Here is a 23603-nt window from a genome sequence, read left to right on the forward strand (position 1 = left end):
AGGGTGAGTGACCTTCTCTTCTTCGAATGAGGGCCCAATAGGTGACTAGGAAGCAGTGCCCCTAATTGGAAGGCTGGGCCCTAACCCTAACCCTAACCCTAACCCTAACCCAGGATTTACTGCCAATGATAGGACAACATGGCCTAGGACAGTATCTGCTGCGGCGTCGTGAGTGATGGCATAGCGATGGGCAAAAGTGCCCGCTCATGCCCGTGTGGCCATTTTGCAAATGTCAGCAGTCAGGACATTATTGAGAAAAGCAATGGATGTGGCAAGTGGAATGTGCTCTGGGTCCAGGAGGAGATTTTCCATTGTGTAGTTGGCAGGATAGATGTATACACTGCAAGATCCACTTGGCAAGGCATTGCTTAGAGATGGCTCTGCCTTTAGATCTTTCGGCCATTGAAAGGAGTAAGTGTAGCTTCCAGTTTTTGGAAAGGTAGGAAGCTAATGCTCATCTGATGTCCTGGTGTGCAGTGGTGCCTCCTGTTGGTTGCTATTAGGCTTCAGAAAGAAGCAAGTCAGGTGGATAGATTGATTAAGATGGAAAGAGGATGGTACCTTGGGTAAAAAATTTGGGGTGTGGCCATAACATAACTTTGTCTTTATAAAAAAGTGTATACGGGCGGTATGCCATAAGTCCTCCAATTTCACCAGCCCATTGGACACAGGTAATAGCAACAAGAAATGCTGTTTTCATAGATAAGTGAAGTAGGAGCAGACTGCCATTGGTTCAAACACAGGTCTAGTAAAAGAGTGTAAGACAAGGCCAGGGTCCCAGGCCAGGGTTGGATCTTGTATGTGAGAGTAAAGATTTTGGAGACCTTTCAGGAAACTTTTTGTGAGTGGGTATATGCATACAAAGTGGCTGTCTATGTGGCAATGGATGGTTGTGATGCCATCCAAATACCCACAGATGGAGATAGTGGGTAATCCCGATTGTTTAAGGTGTAAAATATAGTCCAGGATAAGTGGTAATGGAGCACTCGTTGCGTTGACATGATAGGAGATGCACCAGCACTGGAATCTAGTCCAATTTTGGAAGTTAGTGCATCTAGTCATGTCGCGTCTGCTATTCAAGAGTATCCCTTTGCTTACGAACAGGTTATTTCCGAATCCCAGAATCATAAAGGAGCCAGGCTTTTAGGTGGAGCAATTGTGGATTGGGATGGATGATATAACCCACATCCTGTGAAAGGAGTCACGGACTCAGATGGCAAGAGATTGGAGGGCAAATCGTCATGTGAAGGAGGTAAGTATACCAGATGTGTTGTGACCATGTCTGAGCTATAAGGATGACAAGGGCTCAGTGCTCCTGTATCTTGTGGAGCACTTGAAAGAGAAGGGGGAAGGGAGGGAAGGCACAGAGTAGTGGCGCATCCCTTGTGATGAGGAATGTCTCTGCCAGAGATCCATGTCCTAGTCCCACCCTGGAGCAGAATTGAGGGCAGTGGGCATTTTGCAGTGTGGCAAAAAGATCTATAGTGAGGAATCCCCAGTGGTGGAAGATAAACTGAAGGATTTGCATATCCAGTTTCCACTCATGATTGAAGAATCTCCTGCTCAATGAGTCTGCAGTGTTGTTTCCTTGTGTCCAGGAATGTATGTGGCTGAGATGGTAATTATAGTAAGAGGAGGCCCTGAGATATAAACCTTGGTATCAGAGGCCTTGTTTGAGGCCTAAGGCCTGAACTAAAGTAATGGTCAAGGCCTTGCTAACATAAAGCAAAGTTAAGCTGTGAGCCAGAGGCAGGCCCTGCTCACAGAAGCTGGCAAGGAAAGGGCTTATGCTGCAAGAAGATACATACCTAAAAGGTACTGGACACCAGATATCAGAACATTCGCATACCTGTACATTCCACACAGATAACAAGGAACAGGCTGACCCATCCCAATGACAGGGGCAAAAGGGGAATATGATGGATAGAGTTGTTTTGTTCAAACCAACATGTACAAGGTGAGCGGCAGCACCTTACTACGTAGAGGGGTTGTACCTCGCTACGTAGAGGGGTTGCACCTCAATATGTCTGGAGTGATGTGTAACTTGTTTGTACCTGTGTATAAGAATGCATCCCTGGGGCAGTGTCTTTGTCCAGCCTAGGGGGCAGTGGAAAGTCCCGCCACTGACTGAGCTGAGTCCATTGCCAGGGAGCACATATGTACTGGCTAGCAGCACCTTGGACTTTGTTTGCCCAGGAGCTGGAGACGGTGTTTCTCTTCGACAGTAAACCTAGCCAACGTGCCTTCGTACCTTACTAGAGTCTGTGGTCATTGAGGGTTTTCTCGGGATCTGCTGTGTCAGCTATCTGAGCAGAGCTGGGGCAGCACACAGAGGGAACGCACACATGCAGCCGATTGATATCAACATTGAACAGAGCAGAGCACTATACCGGGAGCGTCTGACAACAGTAATGTCGTGTTGGATACACCAGATGCATAATTTCAGTGCATCCAAAAAAGGTGGGACTTCACTCCACCTTGCCTGTTGATATAAAACATGCAGATGATTTGTCCATCCGTCATGACTTTGGTGGAATGTGAAATCAGTGGGAGAAAATGTTGGCAGGCATTGTGGAGAGCTCATAGCTCTAGAAGGTTGATGTATAGGGTGAGTTCAGATAAGAACCATCTGCCCTGCACTGTATAAGTGTGAAGGTGCACTCCCCAACCGATTAAGGAGGCTTTGGTTGCTAGAATCATGGTCGGCGGGTGCCGGTTGAAGGAAAGGAATCCCTACACAGATGTTTTTGGGTTGTTTTCACCACAGTAGCAAGTCCTTGACCTTCATGGGCACAGATAAGAGTTTATGCAGGTTGTGTCTGTGAGGGACATATATTGTACATAGCCCCACCTGAAGACATCACATGTGTAACTGTATAACCATAAGTCATCAGCAGCAATAGGAGTCATGAGAGCCTCATCAGGGGAAGAAGAGGAGAAATGTAATGGAGCTTCCTCCTCCTGTTCTTCCTCTTCATCTGTTACCACGGGAGGCTTGGTCTCTGGTGGAAGAGTAAATGGTGCAGAAGGCAAAGGTGTAAGTCTCTGGATTTGCACCATGGGTGGCTTCCTGAACTGGGATCTGTACATGGGCCAGAGGAACCAGTATGGCCAATGTGGAGGGAGTGGAACGTTTGGGGTTGCATCCACAATGGTTCATACCAGGGTTCTGGTCCAGGAGTGGATTGTGAATAGTTAGCACATGTAAAGGAACTCATTTGCACCTGTCTTGAACAAGAGGGTGTGATGGAACACTCCTCCTCTTCTTCCTCCTTGTCACTGGGGAAAGGGGTTGCGGTCCTCAAAGAGAAAAGGGAAGAATGTCATGAGCCCAGAGGGGAGGGTGGAAGTGGTGGGAAGTCATGTCTGAGCAGTGGTGACTCAGGCACGTCAGATACAAGTAGCTCCTTAGGGTATCTGAACCCCTGGGGAGGAGGTAGGAACATCATCTGCACCACATGAATCGGTGCAGAGGAAGAGATACAGTCTCTTGAGCAGCCAGCAGGTGGAGCTGAAGACTTGCTCGGTGCCAACCACTTCATCGGTGCCAACAGTTTTGTTGGTGCCTTAGTGCCCAAAGTTGGTCTTTCTTGGTCTCCAGAGCTGAGAGATGGTGTCAAGGGCTGTAGGTCTGGCCAGTTAGGGTCTTTAGACTGTTGTTTGTTCCTGTACTAGAGATATTCGAACAGGCCCTGGAGCTATATCCCATGTCCAATGATGTCGAGGTGACTGATCTTGCAGGGGATGGTGTTCTAGTGGGCAATGCCTCACAGGGTGATGAGGGAGCCCATTTCTTCTCATCAAAGCAGGAAAGTTGCATATGGGGAGAGTCCAGGCCCTGGTCCGATGGTGGATGCAGTTATTTCTCCATGAAGAGAAGTTGTAACTGAATGTCCAGGTCTTTTCTAACTCTGGCAGTCAAGTCATGGAGGTGGGAACACTTTTGTGAGACATGTCCTTCTGCTAGACAGTGAATATACTGTGGGTGGCCATCTGTTATCAGGAAAGTGAGTTAGCAAGAGACACATCTCTTAATCTGGGCATAAGGGTGAGGAAAAAGCTTCCCAATCGGGAAGGGCGGGAAGTGAGGAAACAAAAATCTAACCTATGAAGTAATGAGCAGGGTAAAGTGAAAACATTTTTTAACACAGAGGAAAGAAGAAGAAGGAAGTACTAACTATACTAAAACTAACAGGTAAGGCACTATCTAGTCAAAAAGGAGAAGTGGGCTCTGCCGTCGATTCTGTCTCAGACCAAAGGCTTTAGAGAAGGAACTGGAGGCTAGTCGGACCACACAATGCTATATATATGTCCCGTTCACGTCTTGAGATGAGGAAGCTGCTCATGTGTGGTCCGATGGGCACTGCTGCTAAAGATCTCTGATCACAGGCACGGGGCACTGCTGCACCTACAGTGGAGCACCCATGGGGACATCACTTAAAGAAGAAACATCCAATCTTGATTTAAAAGTTGTCAGTGATGGAGAATCCATCACAACCCTTGGGGAAGTGTTCCAGTGGTTAATTACTCTCATTGTTAAAAATTTACACCTTATTTCCAGTCTGAATTTGTCTAGCTTCCACTTCCAGCCATTGGATCATGTTATACTTTCTTCTGCTACATTGAAGAGCCCATTATTAAATATTTGTTCCCCTTGTAGATACTTCTTTAATTGTGGACACTAGAACTGGACACAGTATTACTGCAGTAGTCATACTAGTGCCAAATACAGAGATAAAAAACCTCTCTACGCCTACTGGAGCGTCCCCTGTTCATGCATCACCAGATCACATTAGCTCTTTTGTTTGCAGAGTCACACTTGGAGCTCATGTTCAGCTGATTATCCAGCATGACCCCTGCATCTTTTTCAGAGTCACTGCTTCCCAGAATAGAGTCCCCAGTCCTGTGAGTATGGCCTACATTATTTGTTCCTAGATGTATACCTTTACATTTAGCAATATTGAAACATGTACTATTTGCTTGCACCCAGTTTACCAAGCAATCCAGATCTCTCTCTATCAGTCATCTGCCCTTTTCCTTATTTACCCCTCCCCCAGTTTTGGGGTCATCTGCAAACTTCATTAGTGATTATTTTAAGTTTTCTTCCAGGTCATTGATAAAAATGTTAAATTGTAGAGGGCCAAGAACCACTCCCTGCATGACCCATTGGAGATTCCCCATTTACAGTTATATTTTGAGACCTATCACTTAGCCAGTTTATAATCCATTTAATGTGGCCATGTTAATTTTATATCATTCTAGTTTTTTGATCAAAATGCCATGCAGTACAAATCAAATGCCTTATAGAAGTGTAAATATATTGTGTCAACACTATTGCCATTATCAGTCAAACTTGTAATCTCACCAAAAAAAAGATATCAGGTTAGTTTGACAAGATCCATTTTCTAAAAACGTATGTTGATTTGCATTCAATACATCATTCTTCTTTAATTCTTTATTAACTGAGTCCTGTATCAACCACTCTATTATCTTTCCCGGGATCGATGTCAGACTGACAGGCCTATAATCACCTGGGTCATCCCGTTTACCCTTTTTAAATATTGGCACAATATTAGTTTTTTTCCAATCTTCTTGAACTTCCACAGTGGACCGAGACATATTGAAAATCAACATTAACAGTAGAGCAAGACCCTCAGACAGCTCTTGTAAAACTCTTGGATGTAACTTATCTGGACCTGCTGATTTAAAAATGTGTAACTTCAATTGCTTCTGTTTAACATCCCCCAGAGATACTAGTGGAATGGAAAGAATGTTATCATCATCATATGGTGGACTATATAATCATTCTTTTCCCCAAAATATGGTAGAGAAATATTTATCGAATACTTCTGCCTTTTCTGCATTATTAATAAGTTATACCATTTCTATCTAATGGACCAATATCACTGTCAGGATTCTTTTTGTTCCTAATATATTTTTTAAAATGTTTCCTTATTGTCCTTTAGTCTGCTGGACATAGAGCTCGCCTTGTATCCTTTGGCTTTCCTTATCAATTTTCTACAATTCCTAACTTCTGATTTATATTTATTACTATTAACTTCTCCCTTTCTTCCATTTGTTACATATTATTTATTTGTATTTATTTATTTATTTTTACAGCTGCCTTCACTTCCCCTCTAAACCAGTCAGGTTTTCAACCAGCATGGTCTTCTTCCTTGATTGTGGCTTTTGGGCATATAGGATTGTGTTCTTAATGATTCCCAATTATCATTCACATTTTTCTGTTTAAAGTTTTCCTCCCATCTGATTTGGCTCATAATTGTTTTTGCTTTGTGATATATATATATATGACTGCTCTGGACTTTATTCTGCTTGCACATAATAAGTGTGAACAAGTCAGATTTGTACCTAAGCTACCATTAATTTTTAGTTCTATGATCAGTTCCTCTTTATCTGTCAAGACAAGCTGTAATACAGAATTCCCCAGTGTTGGCTGCAAAATGTCCTAAGTTAGAAAATTGTCATCTATTATATTTAGAAATTCCAAGTATGTTTTAGTATTGGCCACATGAAACCTCCACAGCATAAATCACTAAAACTGAAGTCCCCCATGATCACAAACCATTTTTTCCCACCCCACACATTGTAGATAGGTGCATTCTGTTTCTTAGTGTGATTTCATGGGCTGTAGCACATGCCAACTAGTACCCCATCTTGTGCCTTATCTTAGCACATTAATCTATAAGCATTCAAGATCATTTTCTTGAGAGTTACTGGTGACTTGGAAACAGGCAATGCCATTTCTGACAGAGTGCCAGTCCCCCTGCCCCTTTTCCACTTGAGCCTTTCTAAATAGGTTATAACGATAGCTTTTAACATTCCAGTTGTGTGAATCATCCCACCAGATTTCAGTAACATTAACTAAACCAAATGGATACAATGCAGTTATACTGCCACAGATACCCAATATAAATAGGCCCCAAAGGAGAAAGAGGTCATGATCCAATGACTCAGCCTCTCCCAGGGGTCACCATAAAAATTTCTGAAGCATGGAGTCATTCTAAGACCTGAGCTCCCTCTCACGCACACACAGTCCTCTTGGTCATATTCTATGTTCTTTGGGGCTTCAAATAGTTATGAGTCCGAGGCATCATTCCATTAGAAACATCTCAGAAATCCAGACCCTCCCTGCCCTACACTATAAAATAAACAAACAGAGATGTTTCAAAATTGTGGGATGATTTTCAAGCTTGTCCTGCAGTTGATCAAACTTTAAAAACTTCATTCCATACATGGTATGTAAAGACTATGTACTAAGGATAGCTACGATTGTTCCTTATGATTCTGGCAGAGGAGAGGAGCAGCTCAAGTCTATGCAATGAATAGCTGTAGTACTCAAACAACTTCAGTTCTGATGTTAATCCTGCCTTTCTACCAAAGGTGCCAACTTTGTGATTTCCTCAAGGGTGCTGGATCCCTGCTCTGCCCTAGGCCTCACCCGCACTCCACTCCTTCCCCTAAACCCCCACCCACACCCTGCCTCCTCCCGCCTCTGCTCTGCCCACACCCTGACTCTTCCCACCCCTGCCCTGCCTCTTCTTACCCCATTCTGCCCCCTCCCTTACCTTTTTCTGCCTCCACTCCTCCCTCACAGTGCCTCTTGCATGCCGCTGAACTGCTGATTGTGACGGGTGAGCAGTGCTAGGAGGGAGGGGGAGGACCTGATCGTCAGGGACCACCAGCGGGTGGGAGGCACTGGGGGTGGAAGGAGCGGATCCCTGGGGCTTCCAGTGGGTGCTGAGCACCCACTATTTTTTTTCCATGAGTGCTCCAGCCCCAGAGCACCCACAGAGTTGGTGCCTATGCTTTCTACTGATTTAGTAAAATTCTGAGTGAAATCTGACACATGGAATTTATGTGCTGAGCCTGCTCTAGGGAGATTATTTCATTAGAAATAACAACTCATCTTACAGAAAATTCCATCAGCCAATTTTTTTTTAAGTGTTTTGCTTGGAAGAGGTGGGTTTTAAGGAGGAGAAGGCAAGGTGGTTGCTTGTCAGATGAAGACTGGGCAGGAAGACTGCTTCAGGCAGAAGGGGCAATATGATAGAATTTACAAAGCCAACAGTGGGAAAAAGAGACACAGGCCCCAATCCTGCATTGGATATGAAGGATAGACTACTGCACTAATTTCAACAGTGTGAGCGCAGCACACCATGCATATGGATAATAATTCAGTATCAGAGGCCAGAGACAGCATTATCATAGAACACCAGGGTTGGAAGGGACCTCAGGAGGTCATCTAGTCCAACCCCCTGCTCAAAGCAGGACCAATCTCCAACTATTTTATTTTAGCCCCAGATCCCTAAATGGCTCCCTCAAGGATTGAACTCACAGGCCAATGCTCAGTGAGAAGATTAGGAAGAGCATATAGAGCAAATGAGGTGAGATTAAAGAGACACTAGGGGCTTGTCTACATCAGAAAGTTGCAGCGCTGGTGAGGGAGTTACAGCGCTGCAACTTTGAGAGTGTCCACATCTGCAGGGCATCACCAGCGCTGCAACTCCCTGTTTGCAGCGCTGGCCGTACTCCCGTTTTGTCTCGGGTGTAGAGGATCCAGCGCTGGTGATCCAGCGCTGGTAATGCAATGTAGACACTCACCAGCGCTTTTCTTGACCTCCGTGGAAGGAGGAAGCCTCTGGTAATCAAGCTGGTTTCCTTTCCCGGTTTGCTCTCTCGGTCCCGGAACCCCGAGCAAGCAGGTCTCCTTCCCCGCGGTTTGCTGGCTGGCTCCGGGACCGAGAGAGCAAACCGCGGCGTTCCCGGTTTGCTCTCTCGGTCCCGGAACCCCGAGCAAGCAGGTCTCCTTCCCCGCGGTTTGCTGGCTGGCTCCGGGACCAAGAGAGCAAACCGCGGCGTTCCCGGTTTGCTCTCTCGGTCCCGGAACCCCCCTTGAAGCCGCCCAACAGCGCTGCAGTGTGGCCACATCTAACACCACTTGCAGCGCTGGTTGCTGTAAGTGTGGCCACTCTGCAGCGCTGGCCCTATACAGCTGTACTAATACAGCTGTAACAACCAGCGCTGCAAAATTTTAGATGTAGACATGGCCTAGAGCAGCTGACGGTTGGGCAGAATTATGTAGATGTGTCAGAGGCACTTGACTGCACCAGGCTCTTCCAGGAGTGAAGAACCCCACTCTCAGGACACTATACCAGCACCATTCCCCCTGCAAAGAGAAAGAACATCATGCATGTTTTAGTCTCTGATCTCTCTCTGCTTTATCTGCTGAGTGTTCATGGCCAGCTTCACTGGGAAAATTTTCCCATGTCCTGTTTTCTATGGCCTTTGTGTTTGATAAAATCAGACACATACACAGACCAGTTTAATTTCTGTCTACTTTATTTTGGAAGACCCTTGATTAAAGAGACATATCAAACAACATGCCCATGCTGTTTCCAAGTTGCAGAACAGGAGAGAGTTACGGCAATGCTATAAAGTTGGCAAGGGGCCCGGATGATTTAAAAGGGGGCAAAAGGGGCAATTGCCCAGGGCCCGGATGATTTAAAAGGGGCTCCAGGCTGCTGCCATGGTAAAGGCAGCGCTGGAAGTGGCCAGGAGCCTGATGCCCTTTTAAATTGCAGGCTGGGGGGTCAGGGTGGGGTGGGAAGAGGCAGTGCGGGGGCAGGGGCGGGTCAAGCACCCAAGGGGCAGAAGGTAAGTTGGCACCTATGCCATTGACTGATCTGCCCTGGGGCACAGAACTGCTGTCAGCGGGCCTGGACAAGGCCTGAAACTTGGCCTGTGGATGGATGGGCTAGGGGTGGAATCTCTTTACTAAGTCCATGCAATCGTTTTTCAAAACAAAAGGCTTAATTTCTCCTTTAATTAAGTAATAAAACCCAACAAATATAATAAGGTAGGAGCCCAGATATTGACAATCCAGTCCTACAATAACAAACCTATGAACCTGTATGCCAGGACAAAGAAAGAAAAAGATGACTCTCTGCTCTATTAACATCAGTTTTACCCTGATGTTATGCCATTGATTTCACACTTCCAGGGGAGGAAGGATGGTGACAGAAAGTTTCAAGAGATGAGGGGATCCGTTCCTAGCTCCAGCACAGACTTCTTGGGTGATTTAGAGCAAGTCACTTAACCTCTCTATGTCTCAGTTGCCCATCTGTTAAAATGGGGGTGACAGATTCATTCTCGCAGCAGCTAATAATGTTTGTGAAACACTTTCAGATCTTCAGATGGAACGTGGTATGGGAGTACAGAGTATTATAAACAGCAAGAAAAGGTATTTTAAAAAATATGAAAATGCCTTGCTGATGTTATTTGCATGGTTTATTTCAAACTATTCCTTCATATCCTACTACTATTTTTAATCTCAGCAACTCTTGTACTGAGATTTTAAAAACAGAAGGGAAATGGATTGTGGAGCACCTCAATTAACTCTTTCTAAGGAGTCTTAATTTTATGTTACTGACAGGGAGTGATGGCTGCCCTGCAGAGAAGGACTGTCAGGACCATTATCTGATAGTACAATAATGTGGCAGTTTTCCAGCATTTCTAGTACACATTCTACCACTCCGTGGGAAACATACGTCTGGGCTAGTGATCTGAGCACAGGATTTGGGAGGCAAGAATTCCCACATCCTGCTTTGACACTGACTCCCTCTGGCCAAGACCTTCACCCTGTGGCTCAGTTTCTCCATCTGGTTAGGATACACACTGTATCTGCCTTTCAGGATGTAAATATAGTGCCCTCACCCCCAGGTGAGCAACCCAGATAGAATCCAGGATGTTCAGCTCCAAACACAGGCTTTCTCTACCAGCTGAGCTAAAGAAGAAGCAGCTCCATTAGCAGGTAGCAAAGATGCTCTTGTAATGCTTTAACTCCATTGCATCTGACGAAGTGGTTATTCACCCACGAAAGCTCATGCTCCAATACATCTGTTAGTCTATAAGGTGCCACAGGACTCTTTGCTGCTTTTTACAGATCCAAACTAACACGGCTACCCCTCTGATACTTAACCCCATTGCTTTCCCCTTCTAGTCACTCCAATAACTGTCACCTCCTGCATCATACTCAAATGATTCTGTGCACCTGCTCTGCCTGTGGAAAAATCTCCTGAGCTCATGCCTGAAATCAGATAATTCTGATGACTGTCCTGATTGTCTTCGCACTTTAACAACCATCAGCTTGAGATCCCCTTGAAGCTTTGTGACGAAGTGGGAATTTTTTGTAATTTTTTATGAAACTCATGTGTGGCTCAGTTTCCCCCTATGCTTTGCAATGCTACCTGGGAGAGGCGAGAGGGGGAGAGAAGGATTAAGTTTGCACTCAGAGCAGGCTAAGAGACCTAGAGTGTGTGTCACTACGCTGTCTGGGTGGAATGAATAGAGTCATTAAGAAGCTGGTCAAGGCCCACCCATATGGAAAATCCAAGAAGACAGTGGAAAAATCAGTCACCAAGACAATGACACCTAGTATGGAAGGGAGAAGGATGTACCCACCTCTCAGCAGGGACTGGGTGGTGTGAGGTGAGGTGGGGGGGATAAACATGGGCTGTGGAAGAAGTTTGAGCTCTCTCTCTCACCTGGGAACTGACTAGGGAGGAAGTCAGAGAGAGACCCACAGAGCCTGAAAATGGAGTTCACCACAGCTTGGCTGGGGAACTGCTCTGGGCTGACTCAAATGGACTATGTTTTAATCTTTATTTCTTTATGCTAATCTAAGGACTATGCTATGCTCCAGTTGATCAATAAACCCTACTGTTTTGAAAACACTGCTTGAGTGTCACTGCAAATACTTGGTGAGGTGTGTTGGTCTCTGAAGAGTGTACAAGTCTTTACCAGGAGTCTCTCTTAGTTGGACTTGCTAAGCAGGGTTCATGGTGTGAAGCAGGTGATGAAGCCCCAAAGATTCAGTCTAAGGAGGCATTAAGGCTACATGGCCTACCCTGAAGAAAGAATAAGACCCTGGCATACAGAAGGGTTCCTCCAAGAGAGTGTTCCAGAAGTGAAGGCTTAGCACCGATCCTGTGGCTCCGGAACAAGCATAGCATCTGAAAACTTGGAAGGAAACCCATCTCTGAAATTATAAATCATTGTTCTCCAAGAGTCTGTTCACTATCATATGGGAAAGATTGTGGCAAAGGCACTTAGAGGCAGCCCTTCACAAATGCTTTCAGGAGAAGGAAACATTTCTAAGCACTGGCATTATGCTGAGCTTACCTTAAGAGGGGCTATCTACAAAAGAATTTAGGAAGGTTTTATTTTACAGAGAGTGGGGAACAAGTGGAATGGACTCCAACACAAGGGGATCTATGTTAAAGTAATATCCTCCTGCCAAAATGGAATGACTAATTGGGCCCACACAGAAGTGAGAGGGGAACAACTTAATTTTAAAACTCTTCCTCTGTATAAGAGCCTGTATTCTACCTTTAGACCAATGGACTGGCAGAGGCATGAACCAGTCACACGGGCCTGGCCATAAAATAAAGAGGCAGCAGCCAGAGAAATGGATCCCCAAATGTACAGATCGTTGGCCAGTCATGTGGAGGGACTATCCCTTGATAGTCTCCTTTCCCTTAGCCATAGCAAAATATCAGGGTCAGTATCTATGCTGCAACTGGATGCAAGCCCATGGCTGTGCTCTCTGATATTCTCTGAGGTAGCATTAGCTTCCCATTCATTTTGCTACTCCTCTCGTGCACAAGGTGGCAAGAGCAGCATATTGCTGAGCACAGCTTCCTCCCAACCTTTCCCTCTCCCACGCACAAACATGTTTTTCCTGCACAGCTGATTGGTAGCATAGATCTTTAATGGACGCAAGACAAATGGCTGTGCAAGGGGGAGGAGCAACCCACCCCACTGTGCCATCCTCCTCTTCCCTTTTCACCACACAGCATGAGTGGGGGAACGTAGGGGGCTTGGAAGTTTTAAAGGGTTATCAGTCAGTTTTGTGCTTGGGAGTGCCCTGAAGAAGGGGGTTAGAAGGAGGGGGTTTGGCTATGCCTTCTCCCCTAGATTAACTTTGGGATGTTTTCTCTTCCCCCACAATCCTCTCCCTTTCTCACAAAATGATCTTTCATCCTCCCCAGCACCATTTCTCTTAAAAGCATATAGGATAGAACTGATAGATTGGTGTCACACTGTGCAGATAGTAGGGCCTAGGATCTGCTTCTGATGCTACAAGATTCATAACTGTATAGTAGAACACCGTTTATCTGACTCTCCATAATCCAGTTCTCCATAGTAACCAAACAATGAGCGCACAGGTCCAGAAGCTGGTGATCTCTCCTGAGGCTGATAGGTGGCGCTGCAGCTTTGCACTTTCCCATTCTCCGGATTATTCAAATTTTTTATTACCTGATCTGGCCTCGGTCCCAATTAGATCAGCTGAATGGCATTCTGCTCTCTGTGTGTGTGTGTGTATCTATCTATCTATCTATCTATCTATTCTGCTCTGTGTGTGTGTGTGTGTGTGTATATATATATTCTGCTCCCATTCATGTCAATGGGAAAAATTCCCAGTAACTTAAAAAGCACAGGCTCAAACCCTTATTGAATGTGTGTGTGTGCACATTGAATATGTGTGTGCACACGTACACACAGGTGTTCAATAAGGGTTTGAGCCTGTGCTTTTAAAGTTACAGGAAATTTTTCCCATTGACATGAATGGGAGCAGAATTTAGCCCTATGATTTTTTCTGGTTTTAAGAGAAAATTGGAAGCCAAGACAAACCCCCGACATGATGCTGTCTTGATGAAACCTGACACATGAAACAAAGACACTTACACCTTTTATGTACGTAACTCTTAAATGCTAAACATTGCTGGATGGTAATCCCACTTCCTCTTTTCATGGTGTGTTGCTTAATTAATGATGACTAAGGCTACGATTTAGTCATAGGTATTTTTAGTAAAAGTCATGGACAGGTCACGGGCAGTAAACAAAAATTCATGGCAAATGACCTGTCCATGACTTGTACTATATACCCCTGACTAAATCTTGGGGATGGGGAAGGGGACACCTTCATTCCTATATGTTAATAATTTGGACTTGACCAGAATGAAGAATCTGTATTGATGTCACATCAACAAATAAAAAGAGGGATTTTGGAACATCTGATGCAATTATGTATATTTTGTTACACTATTTTTGAACCATAATTTCTATACACTGACAGTGCCCCTTCACTTTTCTGTTTTGTTTTGTTTTGTTTTCCATATTCACTGTATTTTTTCCTTTTCCTTTCTTCTTCCCTTAGTTTTTCAGCTTTCCCCCTAACATTAACTCCTTTCTGTTCTCCTCCACTCTCTTCATTTACCCTCTATTTGCCACTTTCCACCCTTCCCTACACATTTCCATCCGGGCTCACATTCTCCCAAGTCACTCTTTCCAACCCCACTATGGAGTGCCAGGAGAGGAGTGGGAACTGAAGGTCGATTTGTTGCCCCTGGGGCAGCAGGGAAGCAGCATCTCCTCTTCTACTTCCCTCCTCCTTAGGCCTCGTCCAGACTAGGGGAGGAAAATTGATCTTAGATACGCAACTTCAGCTACGTGAATAACGTAGCTGAAGTCGAATATCTAAGATCAAATTACTCACCCGTCCAGACGGCGCGGGATCGATGTCCGCGGCTCTCCGTGTCGATTCCGGAACTCCGTTCGGGTTGATGGAGTTCCGGAATCGATGTAAGCGCGCTCGGGGATCGATATATCACGTCTAGTCTAGACGCGATATATCGATCCCTGAGCAATCGATTTTAACACGCCGATATGGCGGGGTAATCTGGACGTGGGCTTAGTTAGCAATAAGGAAGCTCTTTCTTCCCCTCTTCCCTAGAGGGAAGACATAACTGATGAGGGAACAAGATCTTTAAGCAAGGAGACTTTCTGCCCCTCCCTCCCATCAGGTGGTAGTACTGTTACTGCTCTACCTACAGGATGGCCTGGGAACCACAGAAATTTCCCAGACTGGCATCAGCTACTTCCACTTCAATTCTTACCTGGTGTGTCCTCATTCCAAGCTAGAGAAAGCTATTACTTCCTATCTACATGCTGGTCCCAGTTTATTATAGATTATGTTTGGAAATTCTTTAGCAGAATGGAGATGAACATGCTCAGATTATGCCTGAATAAAGACTGGGAGTGGTTGGGTCATTACGAAACCTAAACCTAATTTCCCCAATACTAATTTCCCCCTACTGTTACTCACGCCTTCTTGTCAACTGTTGAAATGGGCCACTCTCATTACCACTTCAAAAGTTATTTTTCCTCCCTTGGTATCCTTCTGTTAATTGAATTATCTCGTTAGACTGACCTCTCACTTGGTAAGAAAACTCCCATCTTTTCATGTATTTATATCTGCTCCTGTATTTTCCACTCCATGCATCTGATGAAGTGGGTTCTAACCCACAAAAGCTTATGCTCAAATCCATGTGTTAGTCTCTAAGGTGCCACAAGGACTCCTCCTTGTTTTTGCCGATGCAGACTAACATGGCTACCACTCTGAAACATGTTCAACAACTGTTATTCCTTCATCTGAGATAACTATAAAGAACCAGAGATACAAGAATTAGCACATCCCTTTTGAATTGCACTGCAGTGCACCCTTACGCTTCACCAAATAGAGGAGGTGTATGGGAAGGGGAATAAGATATACCAGCATCATCCCTTTTAAATCATATAACTGCATCTGCATTGGTGGTGTGAAGAAAAGCTTTCCCTAGCCATAATTCAGAGATGAATCAGCTTTTCTCAGCCATAGTCAAATAGAACAGTTTGAACCAATACTTAACACAGGATAAGATTAGGTTTTGTTGCAGCATGACAGACTATACCCATATATGGCGCTGCTTGTTTTACACAGTAAGGCCACAGACTAAACCGGTTTCACTACAATGTCACTCTTTCTACCAATCACCTTTTTTCCACGCTGTTTTATACCCCACCCCCACTAGAGACTCAGGGCAAAGTCCAAATACCAGGGTCCACCTTAAAACAAACATCACTGTCTTATGTCCAAACCCAGAATTTCTGAGCTCCCTAAATACTTTCCCTGGTTACCTTACCAGGCAATACTTCCCCTCCCACAAGCACTGTGTGTGTATGAAACAAGGAAAACTTCTGGGAGAAAAAGAAACAGGATGAGTCTGGGAAAACACAGCAGCACTATCTATATGAAGAAAACAAAAACATTGCCACACAATAACTTGGGCAGTAGCCCATTACTGAGAACAGCACCTGCCAGAGAACATCCTATACTAGGCACATGTCCCTTTATCACATCACTTCCCTCTTCCTCAGCTGCTAAACCCTACTCACAGTTTGATGTCAGTGAGCATAGGAGGCAGGTGCTTGGGCTCCAGGAATATTCAGGGCTGGGTGCCCTGCTCCAGCAATATTTGGAGCTGGGTCTCTCCCCTGGCCCTGCCTCGATTGGGCCCCGGCCCCTGCGGGCCTCCTCTGCCGCGTCCCTGCCTGGAGCAGTTCCCAGCCCCTGCCTGCCACCCCTCCCCCTGCATGTCCCACCCCCGCCGCGTCCCTGCCTGACAAAAAGCAGCGCGCACCTCTCCCCTGCCTGCTCCTGCTGTCGGAGTAGAGCGATTCCCAGCAGAACTGCTGTCTGCTGCCCCAGGGTCCTAGTGCCTGTCCTTCACTAATGGTAAGGCAGGCTGCCCTTACCCTGCCCTAGCCCTGAGCCTCTCCAACGCCCCAAACTCTCATCCCCAGCCAGAGCCCTCGTCCCCTCGCACCCTAATCCTCAGCCCCAGCCAGAGCTCTCATCCCCCCACACCCTAATCCTCAGCCCCAGCCCTGAGCGCTCCTGCATCATGAACCCCTCATCCTCAGCCCCAACCCTCATCCCTCTGTACTCTGATCCTCTGCCCCAGCCCTGAGCCCTCCCACAGCATGAACCCCTCATCCCTCTGTACTCTGATCCTCTGCCCCAGCCCTGAGCCCTCCCACAGCATGAACCCCTCATCCTCAGCCCCAACCCTCATCCCTCTGTACTCTGATCCTCTGCCCCAGCCCTGAGCCCTCCCACAGCATGAACCCCTCATCCTCAGCCCCAACCCTCATCCCTCTGTACTCTGATCCTCTGCCCCAGCCCTGAGCCCTCCCACAGCATGAACCCCTCATCCTCAGCCCCAACCCTCATCCCTCTGTACTCTGATCCTCTGCCCCAGCCCTGAGCCCTCCAACAGCATGAACCCCCTCAGCTCCTCAGCCCTCACCCCACACCCCAACCCGCTGCCCTAGCCCTGAGCCCCCTCCTGCATCATGAATCCCTCATCCTCAGCCCCACAGCCTCACCCCTGCACTCCCTCCTATCCCAACTCCCTCCCAGAGGGTGCACCCCCTCCCCCTTCCCACACACCCCTTTCCACCCCCAAACTCCCTCCCAGAGCCTGCACCTCTCACCCCTTCCTATGCCCCCACCCCAGCCCAGAGCCTGCACCCAAACTCCGTCCCAAAGCCTGCACCCCTCACCTCCTCCTGCACACCCACCTCCTGTCCCAGCCCGGAGCCTGCACCCAGCACCCAAACTCCATCCCAAAGTCTGCACCCTGCACCCCTCCTGCACTCTAATCCAAGCCCAGGATCTGCATCCCAGACATCTCCTCTCCCAAGCCCCCTCCCAGAGCCTTAGGCTGGTGGGGGCGGAGTTGGGGGGGCGGTTCTGGGCACCACCAAAATTTCTACAAACTTGCCACCCATGTCAGTGAGTAGCATAGTCCCAGAGTTCTCAGGTGCATTCAAACAAGCCTGTCTCCAGTCCTTTGGGAAGTGCTGCCTGTTCCTATCCTGAGGCTCCACCAGCTAAACTAGCTATGGTGAATTCAGCTTTATTTAGAGGCTGGATAGGAGGGGCCCTCACTGGAGTTCACTCAGCTCTGTTGCTGTCCTCCGTGGATTCAGCCCTGCACCCTGTTGAGGAGCCATCGCTCAGTCTGTGTCCAAGAACAATTCCTGCCTCATCTCCCATTGAAGAATTCACCTAATGGCACAGAATCTTGGGGGCAACATGCATACAAATCTTTCTACAGAGTTTTTGCTACCAAAGACGCATTTCTTGCTACAAGGTGTCATCAGCTGGCATGCATGTGTTTTCTTTCTGCGTGCTGTCCCAGCTCTGTGCAGCTATGCCTAGCAGATAATGACAGCACTACCTAGAAAGACCAGACTCAGATCAGTGGTGAAGGCGCTTGGCTAGGTTTATTGTCGATGAATTGTGGTACTAGCTTGCTGGATCCTTGTCTACAGATACGCTAACACATGTATGCTTGTCACAATGGTACCAGCTCAGTCAGCATCAAGGCTTTTTGCTGCCCCCTCAGCTGGAAAAAGGTTAGGGTAACCAGATGTCCTGATTTTATAGGGACAGTCTTGATTTTGGGGTCTTTTTCTTATATAGACTCCTATTATCTCCCACCCTCGTCCCTATTTTTCACATTTGCTGTCTGGTCACCCTAAGAAAGGTACCCCTCCTCTGATTTTTTTTTATATATATTTTTATACAAACAAGTTATGTATTATATTTCTGATGTGGTTAACTACCAACCCTACATCTTGTACATCTCTACTTTGATATAATGCTGTCCTTGGGAGCCAAAAAATCTTACCGTGTTATAGGTGAAACTGTGTTATATTGAACTTGCTTTGATCCACCGGAGTGTGCAGCCCCGCCCCCTGGAGCACTGATTTCCCGCTTTATATCCAAATTCGTGTTATATTGGGTGGCGTTATATCAAGTTAGCGGTGTATCTGATGGATCCAACAAAAACGTCTCTATCCACCATCCTGTCCTCCCATCCTTGTCTTCCTCGGGGTCGGAGCGCTCTTGTACCATCTCCCAGAGTTGCGTTTATGTCATAACGTTATGTTGCAGTTTACCTGTTGTGACATACCCCTGGGGAACAACCTGGAACTGTGGGACCACTGTGCTCCCTTAACTCTCCTCTCTGGGCTCTCCCTTACAATGTCATGCTAGTTACAAGTAGCAAACCCCTCCGGTGCTGTGATCTCTCAGCCAATAGCATGCAGAGACACATCCAGCTAATTGGCATGAATACTCTGTAAGACACTTAGGAACTAAACATAAGAGTCACCAGCAAACACCCCCAGCTCCAAGCCTTGCACCCCAGAAATGTATCATCTTGCACTGCTCAAGACCTTCTTTTGAACAATGCAAGCTCATTAGTTAGTTTGCCACTTCTTCAAAGGATAGTGGACATGCCCGGCCTTTATAATCTGAGCAGATTCCCCAAGCACTTTAGACAAACTCACTGGTAAGGATAAAACATTAAAATACGTTTATTAACTACAGAAAGATAGATTTTAAGTGATTATAATTGTTAGGCATAGAGGTCAAAGTTGGTTGCACAAGAAATACAAATAAAATCACAGTCTAACTTCTAAACTTTATCAGACTAAGCAAGATTTGAATAAAACATCTTTTCTCACCCCACTGGATGTTGCAGGTGGCAAGGTCTGAATTCTTTGCTCAGCCTGGAATCTCCTCAGTTCAAAGTCTTTTCTTCTAAACATTCTTGTTGCCTTCAGAGTAGGTGGCGGAGGAGAGAGGCCACGGCCTGATGTCACAGACTCCAGTTTATACATCCCAATCCATGTGCATGGAAAGATATTGTTTCAAACAAGTCAGGGATCACATGTTCTATGTCCCCTGCTGAGTCACTGGGTTAAGCAATCCCCATTGTCTACGTGGGTCTGGAAGGTCCCACTGGGAGAATGGATTCTCCTTAATGGGCCATCAATAGATGGCCAGCTAGTTCTGTTGTAAATCTGTCTTGAGGGTGTTGGCTTTGTTGTCATTGAAAGGCCAGCTATGGGCGTCTCCCAGACTCAAAGTATTTCAGGAACAATGGTAACATGCATAATTCAACCGGTTAGTAATGTTCAACCGATCATGACTAAGGCTAAGATTTTGTCATGGTTATTTTTAGCAACAGTCACTGACAGGTCACAGGATATAAACAAAAATTCACGGAGCCCGTGACCTGTCCGACACTTTACTGAAAGTAATGGGGTGGGGGTAGGCAGGGCTAGGTAAGGGGGAAGAATGGAGTCCTATGGGGAGGGACTAGCAGGCTGAGCCTCGGACCATGGCGGGGGGGCAAGCCCTGGCTCTAGCAGCAGAGGTCCCCCTGGAGTGCACAGCCCTGCTCCAGATCTGACTGCAGCTGCAGGACAGGGGAGCACATAGTTGGGGTTTGCTGCTTCGGCTGTGGGGCCGGGGAGGCGGTCACAGGGCCCTGGGAAGCCGTGAGGGGAGTGCTTGATCCCCACTGCAGCCCCCTCACCCTCAAGCCCGGGACCCCCTGGGCCAGCAGTTTTGCCCGCTGTTGGGAGGGAAGCAGTGGGGAGGGGAAGGTGCTTGTAAAGGCAGCACCGGGGAAAGTCCCAGTGATTATCCAGACAGGCTTCTACTGCTTCCTGCTGTGGTAGGGGTGGCAGCTGTGCCGCAGGGCTGGGTTGCACTGTCCAGCTGTAGCCCCTGGTGTAAGGTGGCCCCAGCTGCTGCCCCGCCAACCCCAGGACTGTGCACGGTCCCTGCTGCAGCCCTGCATCCCCCTAGCCCAGGACACCACACGGCTGGGGTACATGGCCCTGGCGGAAGTCGCCGGATAGGAGCTGCAGAATTCTCCTGGTTCCAGCTCCAGTTGCAGGGAAGCCGCGCACAGTCCCGCCTCCGCCTCCTGAAACCCTAGAAGTCACAGAGGTCCAGTAAAGTCACAGAATCCATGACTGCTGTGACTCCCGTGACTACATTGCAGCCTTACTCATGACTTCTCAAATTATACCTCACAAGGCATATTTTATACAAAATATACCATAATCATATCAGAGTGGTGAATGTGGGGGTTCCAGGATGCTATTTTGAGATACAGTGTCACCCCTATGCTAGCCTTCTGGAATCTGTTTATATTAATATCCAGTACCTAGTACTTCTCAGGAGGGCCTGTGTTTTTGCAATGCTAGCTGTGTTTTTGCCAAGTTCACGTACTGGACAGTAAACTTGTAAGCAAGTATCTGCTTTATAACAGGGTCTGATTTTGGTTCATAGCCTGGGTCTTGCTGACTTTGGTTCAGGCATCAGGCCTTGCACCAGATGCGGTGCTCCAGGTTCCCTTCCTTCTATTACACAAGATAGGAGCCTTTTCCCCTTATTTCAGTTCAATTCCACTACCCAACCAGTTCTGAGCTGTGTATCTTTATGTGTCTCTGGAAGAATTCTTATTCAAAGGAAGCTTTCTGTAGCCATACTTTCCCTCCCATTCATCAACAGATGGCAGAGAGTTTGGAGTTTCTGTCCACCTGGAATTATAGCTTTATACAGATGAAACAACGATGTGGCCATTCTTCCCTCTGTCCACCAACAAATGGGAATGGAGAGCACCTTACCTTCTAGAGCAAGGGTCAGCAGCCTATGGAATGTGTGCCAAAGGCGGCATGTGAGATGATTTTGAGTGGCACTCACACTACCCAGGTCCCAGACACTGGTCCTGGGGGCTCTGCTGCCAGCCTGCGGTCCTATCCCCGGTCCCCTGCCACCCGGGGTCCCATCCGTCAGCCCCGCTCAGCCCACTGCCGGCCCGGGTCCCAGCCACCAGTCCCAGGGGCTCTGTTGTCATCCTGGAGTCCCAGCCGCTGGCCCGGGGCTCTGTTCCTGGCCTCGACCCATGACTCTGCAGCTGCCCCCAGCTCTGGCCCACTGGCCCCCATGTGGGGCAGTGAAGAGTGCAGACGGGGCAAGAAGGGGCGCAGCTCAGCACCTCCACCTTAAAAATGCTTCCAGCGCCCCTGTACTGGGATACTTTTAAGTCCTGATTTGCTGCTTACATTACTATCACGTCACATGAACAGCACATTGCGTTTGACGTGAGTGCCGTCTGTCACGATTTTTTCCCCCACTGTAAGTTGAGGATACATTTGACAAAATGTTAGCTGCTAAGAAAGCAAAGTTAGATGTCCATTCATTTCAGCCTTCTTGGACAGACACATTTGGATTTATTCAAAAGGACTGTGCTGTTTGTGCTTTCTGTTGAGAAAGTGTTGTTTGTCGCACATCAAGTGTTCGATGACATTTCCAAACAAAGTACGAGAAAACCTTTCTTGACGAAGCAGACAAGACTGAATCGATCAAAAAGGCAGTAGCAGGACATGAGAAGCAAAGCAGTGTTTTTAAATGCTTAAGTGTAAGTAAAAATCAAGACACAGAAGGAAGTTACAAGATTGCACAGTGCATTGCAAAAAACGGAAAGCCGTTTACAGATGGGGAATATATAAAAGAAGTTTTTCTCAGCAGTTCGGAGGTTTAAGGAAAAGCAGACAACCGCATTAAAAGACACAGCAGTATTTGGCGTTGCAACTGATGAGAGCGTGGATATAAATGACGTTCCACGTTTGGCAGTTGTTGCAAGATATTGTGCTTCTGATGAAATCCAAGAGGAACTTTGTTGCCTAAAACCCCTGTGTGGCACAACAAAGGCAGAAGATATAGCGGAAACTTTTGTAAACTATTTTGAAGAACGAAGAGTTGACATCAGAAAAATATTTTGTGTGACAACAGATGGTGCTCCTGCCATGGTCAGAAAACAGAAGGGATTTGTAAAGTTACTTGAAGATCAAATTGGCCACCTGACAGTCAAATTTCACTGTATCATCCAGCAAGAAAACCTGTGTGCTAAAATTTCTAATTCGGAACTTAATAATGAGTTGAATACAGTGGTGCAAATTGTGAATGTCCTTGTTGCTCAATCTGCTTTGACTCACAGACAGTTTCAAACACTGCTAGAAGAGATGGACAGTGCTTATAATGACATTCCACTTCACAGCAACATTTGGTGGCAAAGTCATGGCAAGGTTTTGGTGCCCTTTGTAAACTGTTTTGATGCAATCAAGGCCTTTTTGTCAGAAAAAGGACAAAACTACCCCAAACTGGATGATGAAAAATAGCTGTATAAGCTCATGTTTCTAACTGACATCACTGCTCACCTAAATGTACTCAACCTCTGTCTCCAGGGTGCAGGGCAAACGGTTCTGGATCTTTATGACGCCTGGAAGGCATTTGTTGTAAAACTAGCAGTTTTTTTGAGGGAAATTCGAACTTCGACTTTCCGCTACTTCCAACACATAAGAGAGCTATCGACACGTTGCACTGTCAGCGTCGATGAGATTGGAATGTACATGCAAGAACTGGAATCAGAATTTTCTGACAGATTTCAAGATTTCCAGCGATTTGGCCCAATGCTTTCTTTTCTAATTAAACCTGAAAAGTTCAATGAAAGCAACTTGGATTTGTCTGTATTTCAGCGGATAGGTGTTGAAGATTTTGAAATGCATTTCATTCAGTTAAAAAGCTCAGAATTGTGGACATCAAAGTTTGGAGATCTGCGGAGTGCACTTGAAGCTACTGAGAGAGATCATGGGGCCTCTATTCTGACCTGCTGGACATCCCTGCCAGTGAAATGTAACTGTCTGAAGAAAAGTGCGTTTGCAATGCTTTCGGCATTTGGATCCACAAACCTGTGTGAACAGGTATTGTCAGACAGGAAATCTGTCCTCTGTCCCTCTTGGAGCCAGTTAACAACTGATCACTCAGAAGC

General features: G+C 46.5%; 1 protein-coding gene across 1 annotated transcript in view; it reads right to left on the reverse strand.

Annotated features, from left to right (window-relative positions):
* The window catches only part of SLC25A47 (solute carrier family 25 member 47), a 46272-nt gene extending 26676 nt beyond the window's left edge, over nt 1-19596 (reverse strand). The window contains exons 1-2 of the mRNA XM_030559391.1: nt 19441-19596; nt 16542-16613 (exon numbers count right to left, since the gene is read on the reverse strand). Of these exons, the coding sequence (XP_030415251.1) occupies nt 16542-16613; nt 19441-19596 (228 nt within the window). The remainder of the gene's footprint in view (nt 1-16541; nt 16614-19440) is intronic.
* Nucleotides 19597-23603: the final 4007 nt, after the last annotated feature.

The sequence above is a fragment of the Gopherus evgoodei genome, chromosome 4 (genome assembly GCF_007399415.2).
Source record: "Gopherus evgoodei ecotype Sinaloan lineage chromosome 4, rGopEvg1_v1.p, whole genome shotgun sequence".
Lineage (NCBI taxonomy): Eukaryota > Metazoa > Chordata > Testudines > Testudinidae > Gopherus > Gopherus evgoodei.